The sequence below is a fragment of the Rhyacophila brunnea genome, unplaced genomic scaffold, assembly GCF_057557595.1.
Source record: "Rhyacophila brunnea isolate RB1 unplaced genomic scaffold, BYU_Rbru_1.0 scaffold_17, whole genome shotgun sequence".
Lineage (NCBI taxonomy): Eukaryota > Metazoa > Arthropoda > Insecta > Trichoptera > Rhyacophilidae > Rhyacophila > Rhyacophila brunnea.
Window position 1 is genome coordinate 24860169 of NW_028232827.1, and position 14166 is coordinate 24874334.

The 14166-nt window shown below is 33.7% G+C and overlaps 2 protein-coding genes across 5 annotated transcripts in view; one reads left to right on the top strand and one right to left on the bottom strand.

Annotated features, from left to right (window-relative positions):
- The first annotated feature begins 56 nt into the window (after positions 1-56).
- Positions 57-3749, top strand: LOC147073852 (uncharacterized). Its single transcript, XM_085944929.1, has 3 exons — positions 57-437; positions 544-739; positions 1848-3749. Exons 1-3 carry the CDS (start codon positions 367-369, stop codon positions 2811-2813), a joined length of 1233 nt encoding a protein of 410 aa, XP_085801055.1. The 5' UTR covers positions 57-366; the 3' UTR covers positions 2814-3749.
- Positions 3750-5120: 1371 nt separating this feature from the next.
- Positions 5121-14166, bottom strand: part of LOC147073853 (uncharacterized) — a 185545-nt gene continuing 176499 nt past the window's right edge. The window contains exons 2-3 of one of the 4 annotated variants that reach the window (XM_085944932.1): positions 8836-9062; positions 5121-7441 (exon numbers count right to left, since the gene is read on the bottom strand). In XM_085944932.1, the coding sequence (XP_085801058.1) occupies positions 7043-7441; positions 8836-9062 (626 nt within the window). In that variant the 3' untranslated portion in view covers positions 5121-7042. The remainder of the gene's footprint in view (positions 7442-8835; positions 9063-14166) is intronic. The other 3 variants (XM_085944931.1, XM_085944930.1, XM_085944933.1) reach the window with 3 other exon arrangements.

The window sequence follows — 14166 nt, forward strand, 5'->3', positions numbered from 1 at the left end:
TATGTATTGGAGTGTTGATAGGTACCTAGGTACTTTTATCAGCGTAAAATATCCTCAGTGATCTTTCTAGTGTTTTATATTACACTATAAATTATATGCATATTATATTTTGTGGCCAAGGTCGCAGTTTAAATGAATTGGAATTAATAATTATAATGTCACAAAGTTTTGTTATTGATTGTGATACCTACAAATAAAATTAAGATTTTTATTTAAATTTGGAATATTTTTCTTAAATTGCATGCCCTCTGAAAACATAACCAACAAACCATTTTCTTAAACGTCAGTGTCAAATCAAAAATTATTGGCTGTCATCCTGAATTTTATAATGTTAGTTGAAATGAATAATATAATATACAACTAATCATGGTATCCTGTTCAGCATATGGCTGCTTTAATGATTCAAGAAAAAAGATACCTGGTATATCTTTTCATAGGTAAACCATTAACCATTACAATGTTGCTCAGTACTTATGTATAATTTGCTGACTGAAAACCATAGATAGCATCTGAGTGTTATTTTCTAAATGATTCTTCTTTCAGGTATCCTAAAAATATTGTCCAGCGATCGCGATGGGTATCTAGAACCAACAAGGTCAAATTTAATCCTTCAGCGACTGCCGCGTTGTGTTCTGCTCACTTTGAAGACAACTGTTTTGAGACCATGTACAAAAATAAGTATTTGAAACCGGGTTCCTTACCAACAATTTTTCCAGAACACCCAAATGAAGTAAAAAAGGTAAAAAAAAATTGATAACGCTATAGTACTCCATATTGTTTTTGTGATCGAGGTCTTTTGAGACCAAAAACCTAACACAACCCAAAATCTAACATGCTATTTATTCTTGGGTTACAGTATGTTGTGTTAGGTTTCGGCTTGGTTTTTTGTCTCAAAATACCTTAACCTCAATGATGATATGGAGCAGTGTTCCGCAACCTTTTCGTTATCGTGGACCCCTTACAATTTGTATGAAGTTTCGCGAACCACTCCCCCCCCTCGGGATAAAAATGTGTTATTAAAACCGCTCTTTTCAAATTTATTAATATATCATCAGCTTACTATGCAAACCTTCTATGGCTGTTTGATGAAAATGTTCAAGAGCTAAAACGTATTATTTATTAGATTTCTTTTATAAATTGTGGATTTTTTTTAAAATTTGCCAATGAACATCGACACCAGTTTTCACAGTATTTCAAATTTATTTGTATAATAAATGAATTAAAAAAGTGTGTTTATTATATTTAAAAATTGTTTGAATGTGTAAATTACAATTAAAATAATCCATCATCATTCTCAAGTGCAGGACAACTCGGTGTGGGTCCTGGTTTCCTCTAATTTTCCCTCTTGACAATGGGCCAAACAAGGCGAATGTTGGCGCCCTTTGATGCATGTTGAAACACCGACAGTGCATCGAAATATGATAAACATTTGTTGGCCATAGGTCACTAAATATAAAGATTGAGCATAACAAACTTCTCCATGTGTCTCACCCGTAGTGGCTGCTTTCTAGTTCAGTATCCCACGTATACAGCAGTCATTGGTAGCTAGCCAGTGAACTGTTTTGTGTGAATTGCTTGTTATTCTGTATCCTATTGGATTGCTTAACATAACTATGTCGGTTCATTGTCATTCATACAATGCACTTGACCTAGCCAGCACAGTCTCCCAATTTTAACTGAGTAAACTGCACTACAATCTTCATATCAACCGTTGAGGTCAACATTGTATTTTCTCAAAACTGTGACGGTACGATACATGCGCGCCACATCACTATTCCCAGTTATCTTTGACCCTTAGTATATGAATCAATGAATATGGTCCTATTGTAAAATTTTATTGTTTTCAGTTGATAAAAGCTGCCAAGAAGAAAGCTACACAGTTTAGAAATCGTATGGAACATGATGACGATATAAAAGAGCTTGTTGACATCACCGAGTCAACATTCTCTTCTGATGAAGCAGTAGAAGAAACAGTGGAGTCAGCTGCTTCGCCGGCTCCCTTGACAACAAGTCCTGTACCAACTGATTCTCCACTAAAAAAGAATATTACCAGTCTTAAAAAATCAATTTTACAACGTGTTGAAAGTAAACCTCTTGCTAATAATATCGATGCAATGTTGCCATCTAAAGAAAATACTCCCCACATACTTATTGACGCAACGCCCTCTACGAATAATTTCACTCCTAATTCATGTGGATCGAATAACCATGTTAATACTTTGAGGATATCTATTCTAAAGCAAAATACACCGTCTATAATTAAAACAGAAGAATCGTTTTTGAGTAGTGGAATACTGATGCCACATATACTTATCGATGCCACTCCTTGCTCTTCCAACTCTAAAAATTCACCGTCAGGCTGCTCCACCATTAAAGATGTGACAAGTCTACGAATTTCCATTGAAAACTCAAGTACACATAAACGTATACATGACGAGTCTACAATTTCATGTGAAAAAGGTGCCCGGCATATTATCATAGACGCGTCTCCTTTACCTCTTCAATCCGTAGGTACTACTTCTCCCAAGATATCATTAATCTCCGCGCATGATAGTAAAAATGTTTCGGATGATAATATCGAAGAATTGCTTTACTCCACTACTGATAGTCAATCAATGCGTGATGCATCAACATCTCCAATACCATTGTTGATTGCACAGAAACCGCTGACATTAAAGAGTGAAATCTTAAGCATGAAGAAGTATGCTCATAAGTACAGACAACAAATTAGTACACTTCAACAAGCTAAACGGCGAATTCAAAGGCGTAATGAAATTTTAGAGAATTATATTCGGAAATTGAAAGCATCCTAATCAATTAAATTATATTCTGACCCACGAGGACTCATTGACCACATGAAACGAACAGAGTAGAAGTATCCCGAGCTTGGCATGCACCATGAAAAATACCAGGTACTGCAGCAAATCGTAACTGGCGAGATTGACAGAAGGTGACTCATGGAACCAAGATGAAAGGGTGTGCACAGTAGTGGAGATGCCAACCACACTGTTTGCAATGTCACCGGAGACAGAAAAATAAAAAGAGATGACTGATTTCAAGATCTAAGATGGATAGTAGATCGCGGATTTTCACTTTCACAAATAATTTCGATTATTTTATTATTGTGTTTAAGCATTTGACGTTCCGCTGATTAAACGTAATTCAACATTCCGACACCTCCAATGGATAAGGTCAGAACTGCAAAATGGTAGCTTTTCAGTAGTACGATTTCGATAAGTTTTAATGATACCGCAACGTTAATTTAAATGTTGTTATGCCTTTATAATATTGATTGGGGTTTTTTTGGTATCATCGTTTTATTATCTTTAAAATTATTTAATAAAGGCAATGAAGTCAAAGTAGCCAAAAAGCCACAGTTCCGACCTTTTACGTAGGAGGTGTCGATTCCATGCATCTCAGCCTTATACCATAATGTTGAAAAAATGTATAAATAAAAGATAATAAACACAATAAATCATAGTATGTATATTTTTGACAGTGTAATTACATTTTTATCACATTCATTTTTTTTTTAAATTATATAGCAACATAATAATTTATTTTATTCTGTAAGAAATTAATGAAGAATAATATTACAGTGATAAATATTATTTGCATTACAAGTTTGCTTAACTTTGAACGTGTTATTACAACATAGGTACTATGAATTCAGTCAAAAATCACAGAACACATTTTATTGGATCCAATCGACAAATCAGAAACTGCGATGAAACATATTGGTCCCGAGTAAAAAAAAAAAACAATGATAAAAGAGTTTATTTAATAATATTATTTACAAGTTATCAACGAGTGAGTCTTAATACTTAGGGGTGGGAAACTTAACGTTTCCAAATCAATTGGATTGATATTAAACATGTTGTAGAGGGATTTGACTTAAGAGCTGCCGTTTATAATCATATTAAAGATGAGTTTATTTGTTTAAAATATTTATAGTTATCTCCGACTATTAATAATTTCTACTTTCTATAAAATTCCGTTTACTAAAGTGTTGCACAATTTCAAATGTTCAATTCTACAAGAACGCAGTTTGAATTTTAAACAGAATTTGTTTTATTGTAATCAATCAACTATCGCGCGTGTTCCAAAAATGACACATAACAAATAATTAAGTTTGTACATTTTTTCTTTTAAGATCTATTTCGATATATGAAATATTCAAATCATTCTCATGAAGAAATTGACATTTTGGAATCATGCCATCAATTCCCCGGTGTACGTTTGGTATATATTTGAAGTTTGAAGTTTTTATTGCATAATAAATATTTTTGATCTGCAACATTAGTCAAAGTCATAGAGAAATTTTATAATCGCTCGATCGAGTATAACCAAAAATGCAATAAATAAACTTTGAAATTTTTTATTTTTTAAATAGTGAATAATATAAGTATGTCATTATGATACATCTGCTTAGTGATATAATATAGGCACTGAGTGAATTAGGCAAGTTGGACATCAATAATCACTGTTCGATCAACAAAACAATGACGATGCAACCGAATAAGCTGCATATTATTACTTTTACAACTTGGATCCGTAGACGTATTAATAAAGTGTATTAAATTTGTTTCGAATAATATAAACATTTTAAGTACAATAATTTTGATGTGAATTTAGAATATATTCGACTCTTATTTTAGTGCATTATTTACAACAATGAATACAATGAATTTATTGGCAAATCTACCTCGAAAGTCGTAACGCAACGGTGTCACGTGTCAACATCTATTTTACGCACAAAATACAAATTTTCTTTGGTGCAGTCGCTCGGGTTTGATATCGTGCAAGCATAATTTTCGTGCTGGGACCCGGCACTTTATCACCGGCATAGTCAAGCAGAGTGATAATTGAGTTATCGAGTCGAAAAACCTGCTTTAAACATTTTAAATACAATGGCTGAGCAGTTACCGGGTCGGCTTATAATTTCGAGCGTCCCTCATTCGAATGCCGGCTATGGCAAATTCACATTTTGATTTTCAATGTGTATATGGACCGAATAGGTTGAGCAAGTGGCAAACATCCATTTCTCTTTAAAAAAAATCTGTCAATACAACCTCCATTCTGTGGAGGTCCATATTATGATCTAAGGATCAAACATGGTATAATATAATGTAATAAATAAATAATAATAAAACATTTTAGAAACCTCTTGCGAATCAGGATATTTGTCATCATTCTAAATAATGTCAATAAATATGATGAGAAAGTAAAATTATATACATAAGTATTATTGAATTCTTGTGATTTTCTCTTAAATTGAAAAAGTTGCCAGAGCGGGTTTTGTGACTCGATGACTCAATTGCTAAAAACATTCTACACATGATGTTTTCATGAATTCTGCATTTTTTAAGAGTACATATTATATTAAAAGTAAATTTATAAGGAAATTTTGTAATATATACCAGGAAAGATTACAATATTTATGTCATAAAGATATTTAACAGGTCTTAACCGGGAGCGTGGAATGAATGTTTTTTGTAATTGTATCCAAATATTAAAGATGACTCCAAAAGGAACAGTGGTTTAAGTCGATGGTGTTGATTTTAATTACTTGATTCTATACATAAAACTCAATATATTAATATGATTTGTTTAGCCAATAATTTGTATAGTTATGAAATATTTCCTAGTAATACATATTATTATAGGGTATTGTTAACACTTTGCGCATACACAACTCGAAGAAATAATAAAATAGCTTGGCTATCTATAAAATGACTGAATAAATTACACATCCAAAATATTAAATCAAGGCAGGGGATAAAAGCATTGTCGATACGAGACTATATTTTTGACATCAATTAACATAATTGGTGCTCAATCCGATACATATTTAAATATTGCTTTTTACAATAAATTTTAGAATGCATAATATCACATTTTCTATTCAAAACAACATGTTCAACAACATAGATAATACATTGCAACGAAACTTCAAAGGAATCATTACAATTTTAGGTAATATTTAAGTATCCATAAAAACATTCAGATATGTTAGTATTTATAGATCTGCTAACGGCGGGCTTATTGTGAGTCGTCACTAAACTAAAAAAATTTCACAATCAGGGTGAAGTAAGCGACAAACTGGTATCTCTAATCGTCTTCTCAAAATCAGCCGTGTAAAGTGGCGATGTAAAACATTTTTAGAAATATCGCTTAGCAATTTTTCTGCGACCAAAGAAAATTATCCATGCACATGTAGTCAGAAAATCTGATGACCATCGGTGCCTTACGATGCTGGTTTCTTGTTTTATTATTAACACTACAATAGGGCACGGATTATAGTAGTGAAATACATCACTAGAACGCCCAGAAAATCACATATTTATAATATTTATGTGACCTCACCGGGAATCGAATCCGAAGCGCCTATATGAGAATACAGCATCTTGCACGTTGGACTACTAGGTCTTTATAATTATATAATAATGTTTTCAGAATCAGTCAAAACAATTCTTTTAAAACCTCACTTTTCTGTTAACACTGTTATAATATAGCAGTGGTGTGGGGTGGAGGTAGGTTGTTAAGATCCGACATAAATAGTGCACACTGAACTTTGTCAGTCATACTTATTTGTTTTCATTGAACTGAGAATACAAATTGCAGATGGTTCTGTTTAGTTTTTAAAAATTAATTAACCCTGCCTAAAACAAACCATAATAATTAAAGTATCCTATGGTTGACTGACTGAAAAAGTGTGCACTATTTATGTTGGATATTAACAGCCTACCTCCACCCTTCGCCACTGTAATATGGCATCTGTGGGCATACCCAGTTGGTATTTCAGAGATAATTGAAATACTTTTCAGATGCCATTAATTCTTTGGTATGCAGAAAGTACTACAAAGGAACTACCATATTGTTTTGGGCTTGTTAGCCTGACTAAGCATGAGAAAGAATGTATTTGTAGACATTTTCACCATGTATTTTTTTCATTGCATTCACCCTAAACTCTCGTCAGCAGAAATATATTTAGTGTACAATTTTATAGTTAACTATGTGTAATTAAGCTTATTCTACGTGTTCATCTGACAGTTCTCATCGGTCGATATGGAGGAGGTGGGGTTTTTGGTATTTGTGTGTTATTTTGACTGCGACTCTGTGTGACGACAACATTTTCCAATTGCCCGGGACTCGTTTCTCTGGAGCTGGTCCCGGGCGGAGAAAGGAGTACATTTAATGCGGCCGCAGAAAGAATGTGCGTGTTATTCGTCGTTCTCTCGCCTGAGACCTGATCGGATCTCTCGCATCGGCCGCCGCTGCCTCCCGCCGTGTGGACGGCCGGTAAATAGTGTCCAGGGTTTAATTTGATGGCGTCATCGTATGTCGGCGGTGCCCCCGCTACCGAGTCGTAGTCTGGAGGCTTCTGCTGCATCACTTCATCATTTGATGGCACTGTTATCACGTGGATTGGATCATCTATCTGTAATGGAGAAATATGAGTATTAAAATACAACAAATTTTCTTTTTTATGAAAGATTAATCTTTTTTCGAAAAAATCCAGAAATTTAAAAGTAATTCAATATAATTTTGTGATCGATTTGTGTTGATTCTTGGTGGAAAGAGTTACTTGAGACCTGTACTATTTATTAACTCCACATTTGGCATGAATTCAGTTAGCAATACAAGTTTGTGCGACTTTTAAATCCCTACAAGTCAATAGAATATTCAATTTTAAAAGAAATGGTTTGAAAGATATTAGAAAAATGACATGTCATGAGGGGTACCTTAATTAATAATGCTCCGAAACTTTTTTTTATTTAACACTACACAGCTAGTAGGTCAATAATTAAAATAAAACTAAATAATATATAACTCCACTAACTAGTGTTATTACTGTTCACTCCTGAGTCCCAATGACAGGCGAAACACCAGCATACTGAGCGAGGAGAGGAATGCATCTTCCCACTCGCGACTTGACGGGAGATGTCACTATATTAGAACTAACTTAATAATAATCAGCACCGATCTTTTCTACTATGATTGACTTTGTCAACTGATTATCATCATTATTAATTTTTTGCCTAAGAGGAAGTGATTGAAAATTATTAGTAAAAGCCTAAGAATATTTTTTTATTGATAAATTGATAGTTGTAAATATAATATATGCTTGTTATGTGATTAAAATATAGTTGTAAACAGTGCTTTTTTAAGAAAAGATAAATGTATTTTAATGTTACATAATATAAGAGCCAGGGTGATTGATTATATGAGGCTCTTTACTATTTTGTTTAATAAAAAACTAATTTGTATGATTTTTTAATTCATTTGTAATGGTAGTATTTTTAAACGGATAACAAAGGGAAACTTATTTATTTCAATATCAATAAAGAATCTATTTACATTAAATTTAATGTTTGTGTCAGACCGGATTTGTAAGTGAAAGTTGGATTGAGCCATTTCTGCAACTTAACAATTTGAATTTATCCACCTAATGTGCAAGTATGCGTGCAATCACATACCACTAAAATGTTAGTCAGATGACCCAAAAGCTGAGCTCCTATTAACTAACGTGGAGTGAGCCGTCTTTGAAAGTAAATAATATGGAATAAGAAGCCACATTTGAAAGTTTTGCAAAGTATTTTGATTTGATATTTTGTATGTAATAAAGCAGCCAGGTTTGAGGCTACTGTCTAAAAAATCCTATAAAGTGTATTTATCTTTACAAAATGTCATTCAAGGTTAATTTTTAACAATTTTGGAACGAGCCGTGCTTGTAAATATGTAGTAACCTCATAATTATAATATCTAATTTTAAATTTAGCTTATCGCCCCCTTTTATTCCACAACTGAATAGAAATGAAATGACTGTCTCACCTGATGTGAAGCTGGGAGCGGGCGGGGTGCGGGGGCTTGCAGCCAGCAGCACATGGCGGCGCAGATGAGCAGAGCACCGGCGATGATGCAAGCCACTCCGATATATCGCACAGGTTCTACGTAGTTTTCGGCCAGGCCCAGCCAGTTTATTAAGGCCCCGATGCACAGCAGCACCATTCCATAGCGGTACGGACGTTGTGATTGGCGAGTCTCGTCTAAGGACATTGCTGAAACGGAAAAGAAAAGATTTTTTTATTATTATGGTCATATTAAACAAAATCCAAAACGAGGGTTAAACATCTACTTACATTAAACTTACCTAATGTAAGTTTTTCTACTCTCTTTAATAGACTGCTGGTAAAATATACCTACATCTATATTTCCTTAGTCATTAAATAATTCCTGGCGTAAATTAAAAAAAAATATTGATACCTACCGCTCAGTCACTAGGCCTTATATCATGTAACAACTCTAAATAGAGGTTGTTGAAGAGAACAGATGAATATCAACCACATATTTTAGTATTTAAAAATATTGAGATCAGTTGTGCACAACGCCCAGGCAGCATGCCACTATCCATCTCATTTATTTGGCCTATCGACTGAACAAAATATGTAAAAAAAAAAACATAGAATGCTACCTAACCAAACTAACAATTATCTGCACTAGCTAGGTTTTCAGTGAAACATGGTAAAATTTCTTCGTTTATTAATTACGACTGTTTATTGAGCAACAATATAATATATATATTAGTTGTGCAATTATTTCAATGTGAACTTTCAAATTGCTCTCCTAAGAATTTTATTGAAAGTGACATAGACCAACCTGGAAATCAGCCAGCGATATAACGTTTTATAAGATATCGCTTTCATTATAACTTGGTGCGTGGATAGGGTTCCCGTTTCTAACGATGATAAAAAGAGGACATATTTCATAATCAGCAGCCACCCTACAGTACAATGCCGTTTCCGAGTTTGATTCCCGGTGATTTCACAATACATATTATTACATGTGATTTTCTCAATTCTAAGTATCGATTTACAAAAAAAAAACACTTTTTTTCCTAAACATTTTGAAATAAAAATTAGTAAAATCCAGAAACTAAACAAACCATGATTTAAGTAATCCCTATTAATAAATACTGTCTCCATATCATTGGTATTGATTTTGAATATAGACATCCTATTTCACACGGGACAACATTGAATAAAAATATCATTCACATGTGCACTTACTGCTGTAGATATTTGGTACCTACTACTAAAAAATGTCACCAACAATTCACTAATAATAATAATATAATTTAGAAGCTATTTTACCAATCACTCTGGCAACAATTAAGTATAATATGCACATCTTTCAAGCTGCATCACTAAAATACTTGTTTGTATCACAAATAATCACAGGATACTAAAACAATTTAGCTTTGAATATATTTTCTGTTAATTTTTACTGATTTGTATTTCATCTAACAATTATACTCTTAATCAGGGGCGCAACAAGGTGTTTCAGCACCCAGGGCAGCAAAAAAAAATGCGCCCCTTACATAATACGTGTTTTGTATATTTGATTATTGTTTTCGTTAAGGCGAACCCTCTCCCTACCAGTGGCACCTAGTGGAAAAATACGAAGCTTGCAATTTGAGACATTTTTTATGATAATTGACAAATTAAAAAAAAACGTCATTATTATAGTAATTACTATTGAAGTCCCTCCAAACTAAATACTATATTAATTATTTCACAAATAGACATGTAAACTTTAAAATTTCATAATACCAAATGTAACTTTTTTGGGAATTGAGTATTTTATTATAGTTTTATTAGTATTAAGTTTTTAATGTTAAGGGGGATCACACCAAAATTTGTGATTCCTATAGAGCCATCTATTATCCAAATTATGAAGCATATACCCTCACGTTATATTAGAATCCATTCCAATACAATTACCTTTGAAGCATCTTAATTAGATATCACTGTAACTACAATAATTACATATTAATAAATAAATATTCTAAAAACCGAAGTTATTTTAACAGTAATTATTTAAACAATGGTATATAATATATTTTAATACATTGTATTTTATTTCAATCAGACTTTTTGTATATTTCGCCATATTATTATAATAATACAAATGGACCGTAGACCTGGTAATAATAATATGTGAATGTATTTGAATAATAATCCAGATTCTGGCTTTTATTAGTAATTGGAATGAATATATTATTTATTTTTATAATGGCCTATAAGTAATTAATAAGTAAATGAATATTTTTTTTAAATTATATCATATTGACGATGCAGGTGATTTATTTATTTTACTACTTATATATACTTGTATTCATAAACTACAAAAGAAGTTGATTATTGTAATGTAGTGCTGAGCCGCCGGCGCTGGTAGGTACCTACTGACTTCACAAAGCTTGGATTTTTACATGCAATTTCAACCATATGCGTGGATACTTTTTCAATGTTGTTGGCGAAAACACCGATTAGGTAGGTACCTACTAAGATACTTAACTAGTGTCATAAACGTAATCCGATCCCGGCGGCATCGGTCTAGTTAACTTCCCGGTTCGATTTCATTGCTTAGGGTCGAAAATGTTGTTTTTAAACGATCGACACATTAACAGTTTTGCTTGAGAAGTACCTCGTTATGAAAGTGAATAAATGTATGGAGAAAATCATAAACTAAAATGTCAACGAATGATTCCTCATTACATCCGAGATCTCGTTATGAAAGTGATCGTAATAACAGTATCCAAGTTCGACTGTAATAAGTATTCAAAGGATTTACGTATTATCTTTTTTTACTTAATATGAAATTAAAGTAAGATATTATGTATTGCGAAATTCACGACTATAAACATAAGAACTACCTTTCGCGTTATTTAATTGTGCAGTTTATTGAAAAATTTACTATGTTTTCTGGTTCTCCATATATGAGAATTAACCATTTTAATTTTTGTACATTCAACAAAACTACAGTTCTGCACCCCAACCTGGGCCGTGTCCGGAAACTTGTAAGTATGCAGTCCGCCGTATCACACTTCACCGTGAAATATTGTATCAGAAATATGTAGCCATATATTAAAGACCGTCCAACCTCTTTGGGTCGTATAGTAGGTGCTGACATAAAATTCATGTCTAAATAAAACAGGGTTCTTATCGGTTTACACTTTACAGGGAGCTAGAATTTTGAAAATAGCCGATATACGGGATTATTTGTTTGGTTAGGTTAGGGTTTCATTCTTAAATTATTCATAAATTTTGCCAAAATCAACTATGAAAATTGAATTAATCTTCTTCTTCTTCTTCTTTGCCCATATCCGCCCCTTAACTGGAGCATATGGACACCACGCGGCGCCTCCAAGAATCCCTGTCGCTCGCCAGTCTTCTTGCTTCGTTCCAGGTCAAACCAGCATCCCGTAGCTCCGCCGTATACACTCTGTAGATTGTATTTAGCGGCCTTCCAGGACGCCGGAATCCGGTCGGCTTGAAGAACAGGCAAGCCAGGTTAAAGTTCTCTTCTGGCATCCGCAGCACGTGGCCGAGCCAGGTCCAACGTCGCCTCTTCACTTTCAGCGTGATGAGAGGCTGCTTGGTACGTTCTCTTATCTCCTCGTTGCTCCTAAAGTCATACCACCGCACACCCAGTATTCGTCGCAAACATCTGTTTTCGAAGCTCAGTATACGGTTGCTCTGAGCCTTCGTAAGGTGCCATGATTCGCTACCGTAAAGCAGCACCGTCAGAATGCAAGCGTCGAATAGGCGGCATTTGGTTTTGACCGAGTACAATCGTGAGTCCCAGACATTTCGCATCGAGTTGAATTAATGCTCATATTGAATCTTATAAAATTGGAGACCGTATAGTATACGGTTATCTCTTTCCGATAAGAAAGCTCACGGTGAAATGTTTTACGTACAATTTACATGTCACCAACTTGGGCTACGCTCAGGGCATCTGCAACACATGCCCTGCCCTTGCTACGCCACTGTTCTTACTGACAAGACAAGTAACATAATGTATAAGTTGATACTACTCATGCAGGTAGGTCTATTTTAAAATGATAATTAAGAAAGACTGGCCAGGTGACTAATTATACTGCATTATAGATAATTAAAGTTAATATTTGTGTATCCACTTACCTACTTAATTTAGCAAACATGTGTCTCATAATAGGAAACCATTATTATGTAGCAGTTTTATAAATCAGTATTATAACCAGTTTCTCTGCGAATGGGAATTTCATTTTTCTACCACAAAAGAAACCGTTGTGTAAACCTTATCTATGCCTCACGATATTACTATGGCAGTATCAGTATGGTCGCAGATTTTTAACGACACATTTTGAATGTAGAGCGAAGCTCTTACTAAAATCGCTGTGATACCGATAATTTGTGGCTTAGTATTTCATAATTATTCAAACAGACGTCAATGTATGTTTAATTTTTTAGATTATGCAAATCAATCGACAGTGGCTAGTAATTTAAGTTTATAGTCGGATGAGGTAACTCGTGAAATTTGTTTGTGCGGCCTGTCACGGCCTCATAGAGTGAGAAAACTCACTGAAGGCATAGAAGAAAAAGGAGAATAAATATAATATGCCATTGTGATTGATATCGCCTGTTATTCTGAATATTTTGTTACTGAATATAATTATACCATAATGGTCTTGTCTACACAGGGGTTCCGGATTCCAGACACAACAATATATCTACAATTACCAATTGTAGCGGCGTGACTTTTAAAAGAGACCCATAGATGGCACGGCCGATTGACTGGACGTCACAAGCGCTATGTATACTGATTAGGATTTAACTTTATGTTCACTCCGTAATTTTTATCTCTCACAGTATTACAGCCAGTCAGCTTAGTTTGATTAGCTCTGACCCTTTTGATCATACAGGTCCTCTATTTTTAAACAAGCACCTTACACTATTGACATTTGTTTTGAGTGAAAAGTGTGACTTCTAGTTGTCAAATGTGATACCTACCTGAACTGAACTAATCCTTTGGCAAGTTCATCTGGTTATTCGGTTGAGCGAGTCATCTTATCTTGTTAATCTGTTTTCGTGTAGCGTTTGAAGTATTCTCGGTTATTATTGATTAAATCTCTGTGGAAGTGTTTATATTGTTTATAAAATTTATTATATTTTAACAAAACATAATGGCGACCAACATAGGCACAAAGTGTTTCTATGTTATGAATAAATAAAACCATCCTATACAACTTAAGGAAATTTTGTTTATTTCACTTTTGTACCCAGATGCTTGATTATTTAAAGTTGCTTTATTTTAACTCATTTATTAAACAGGTATTTAAAA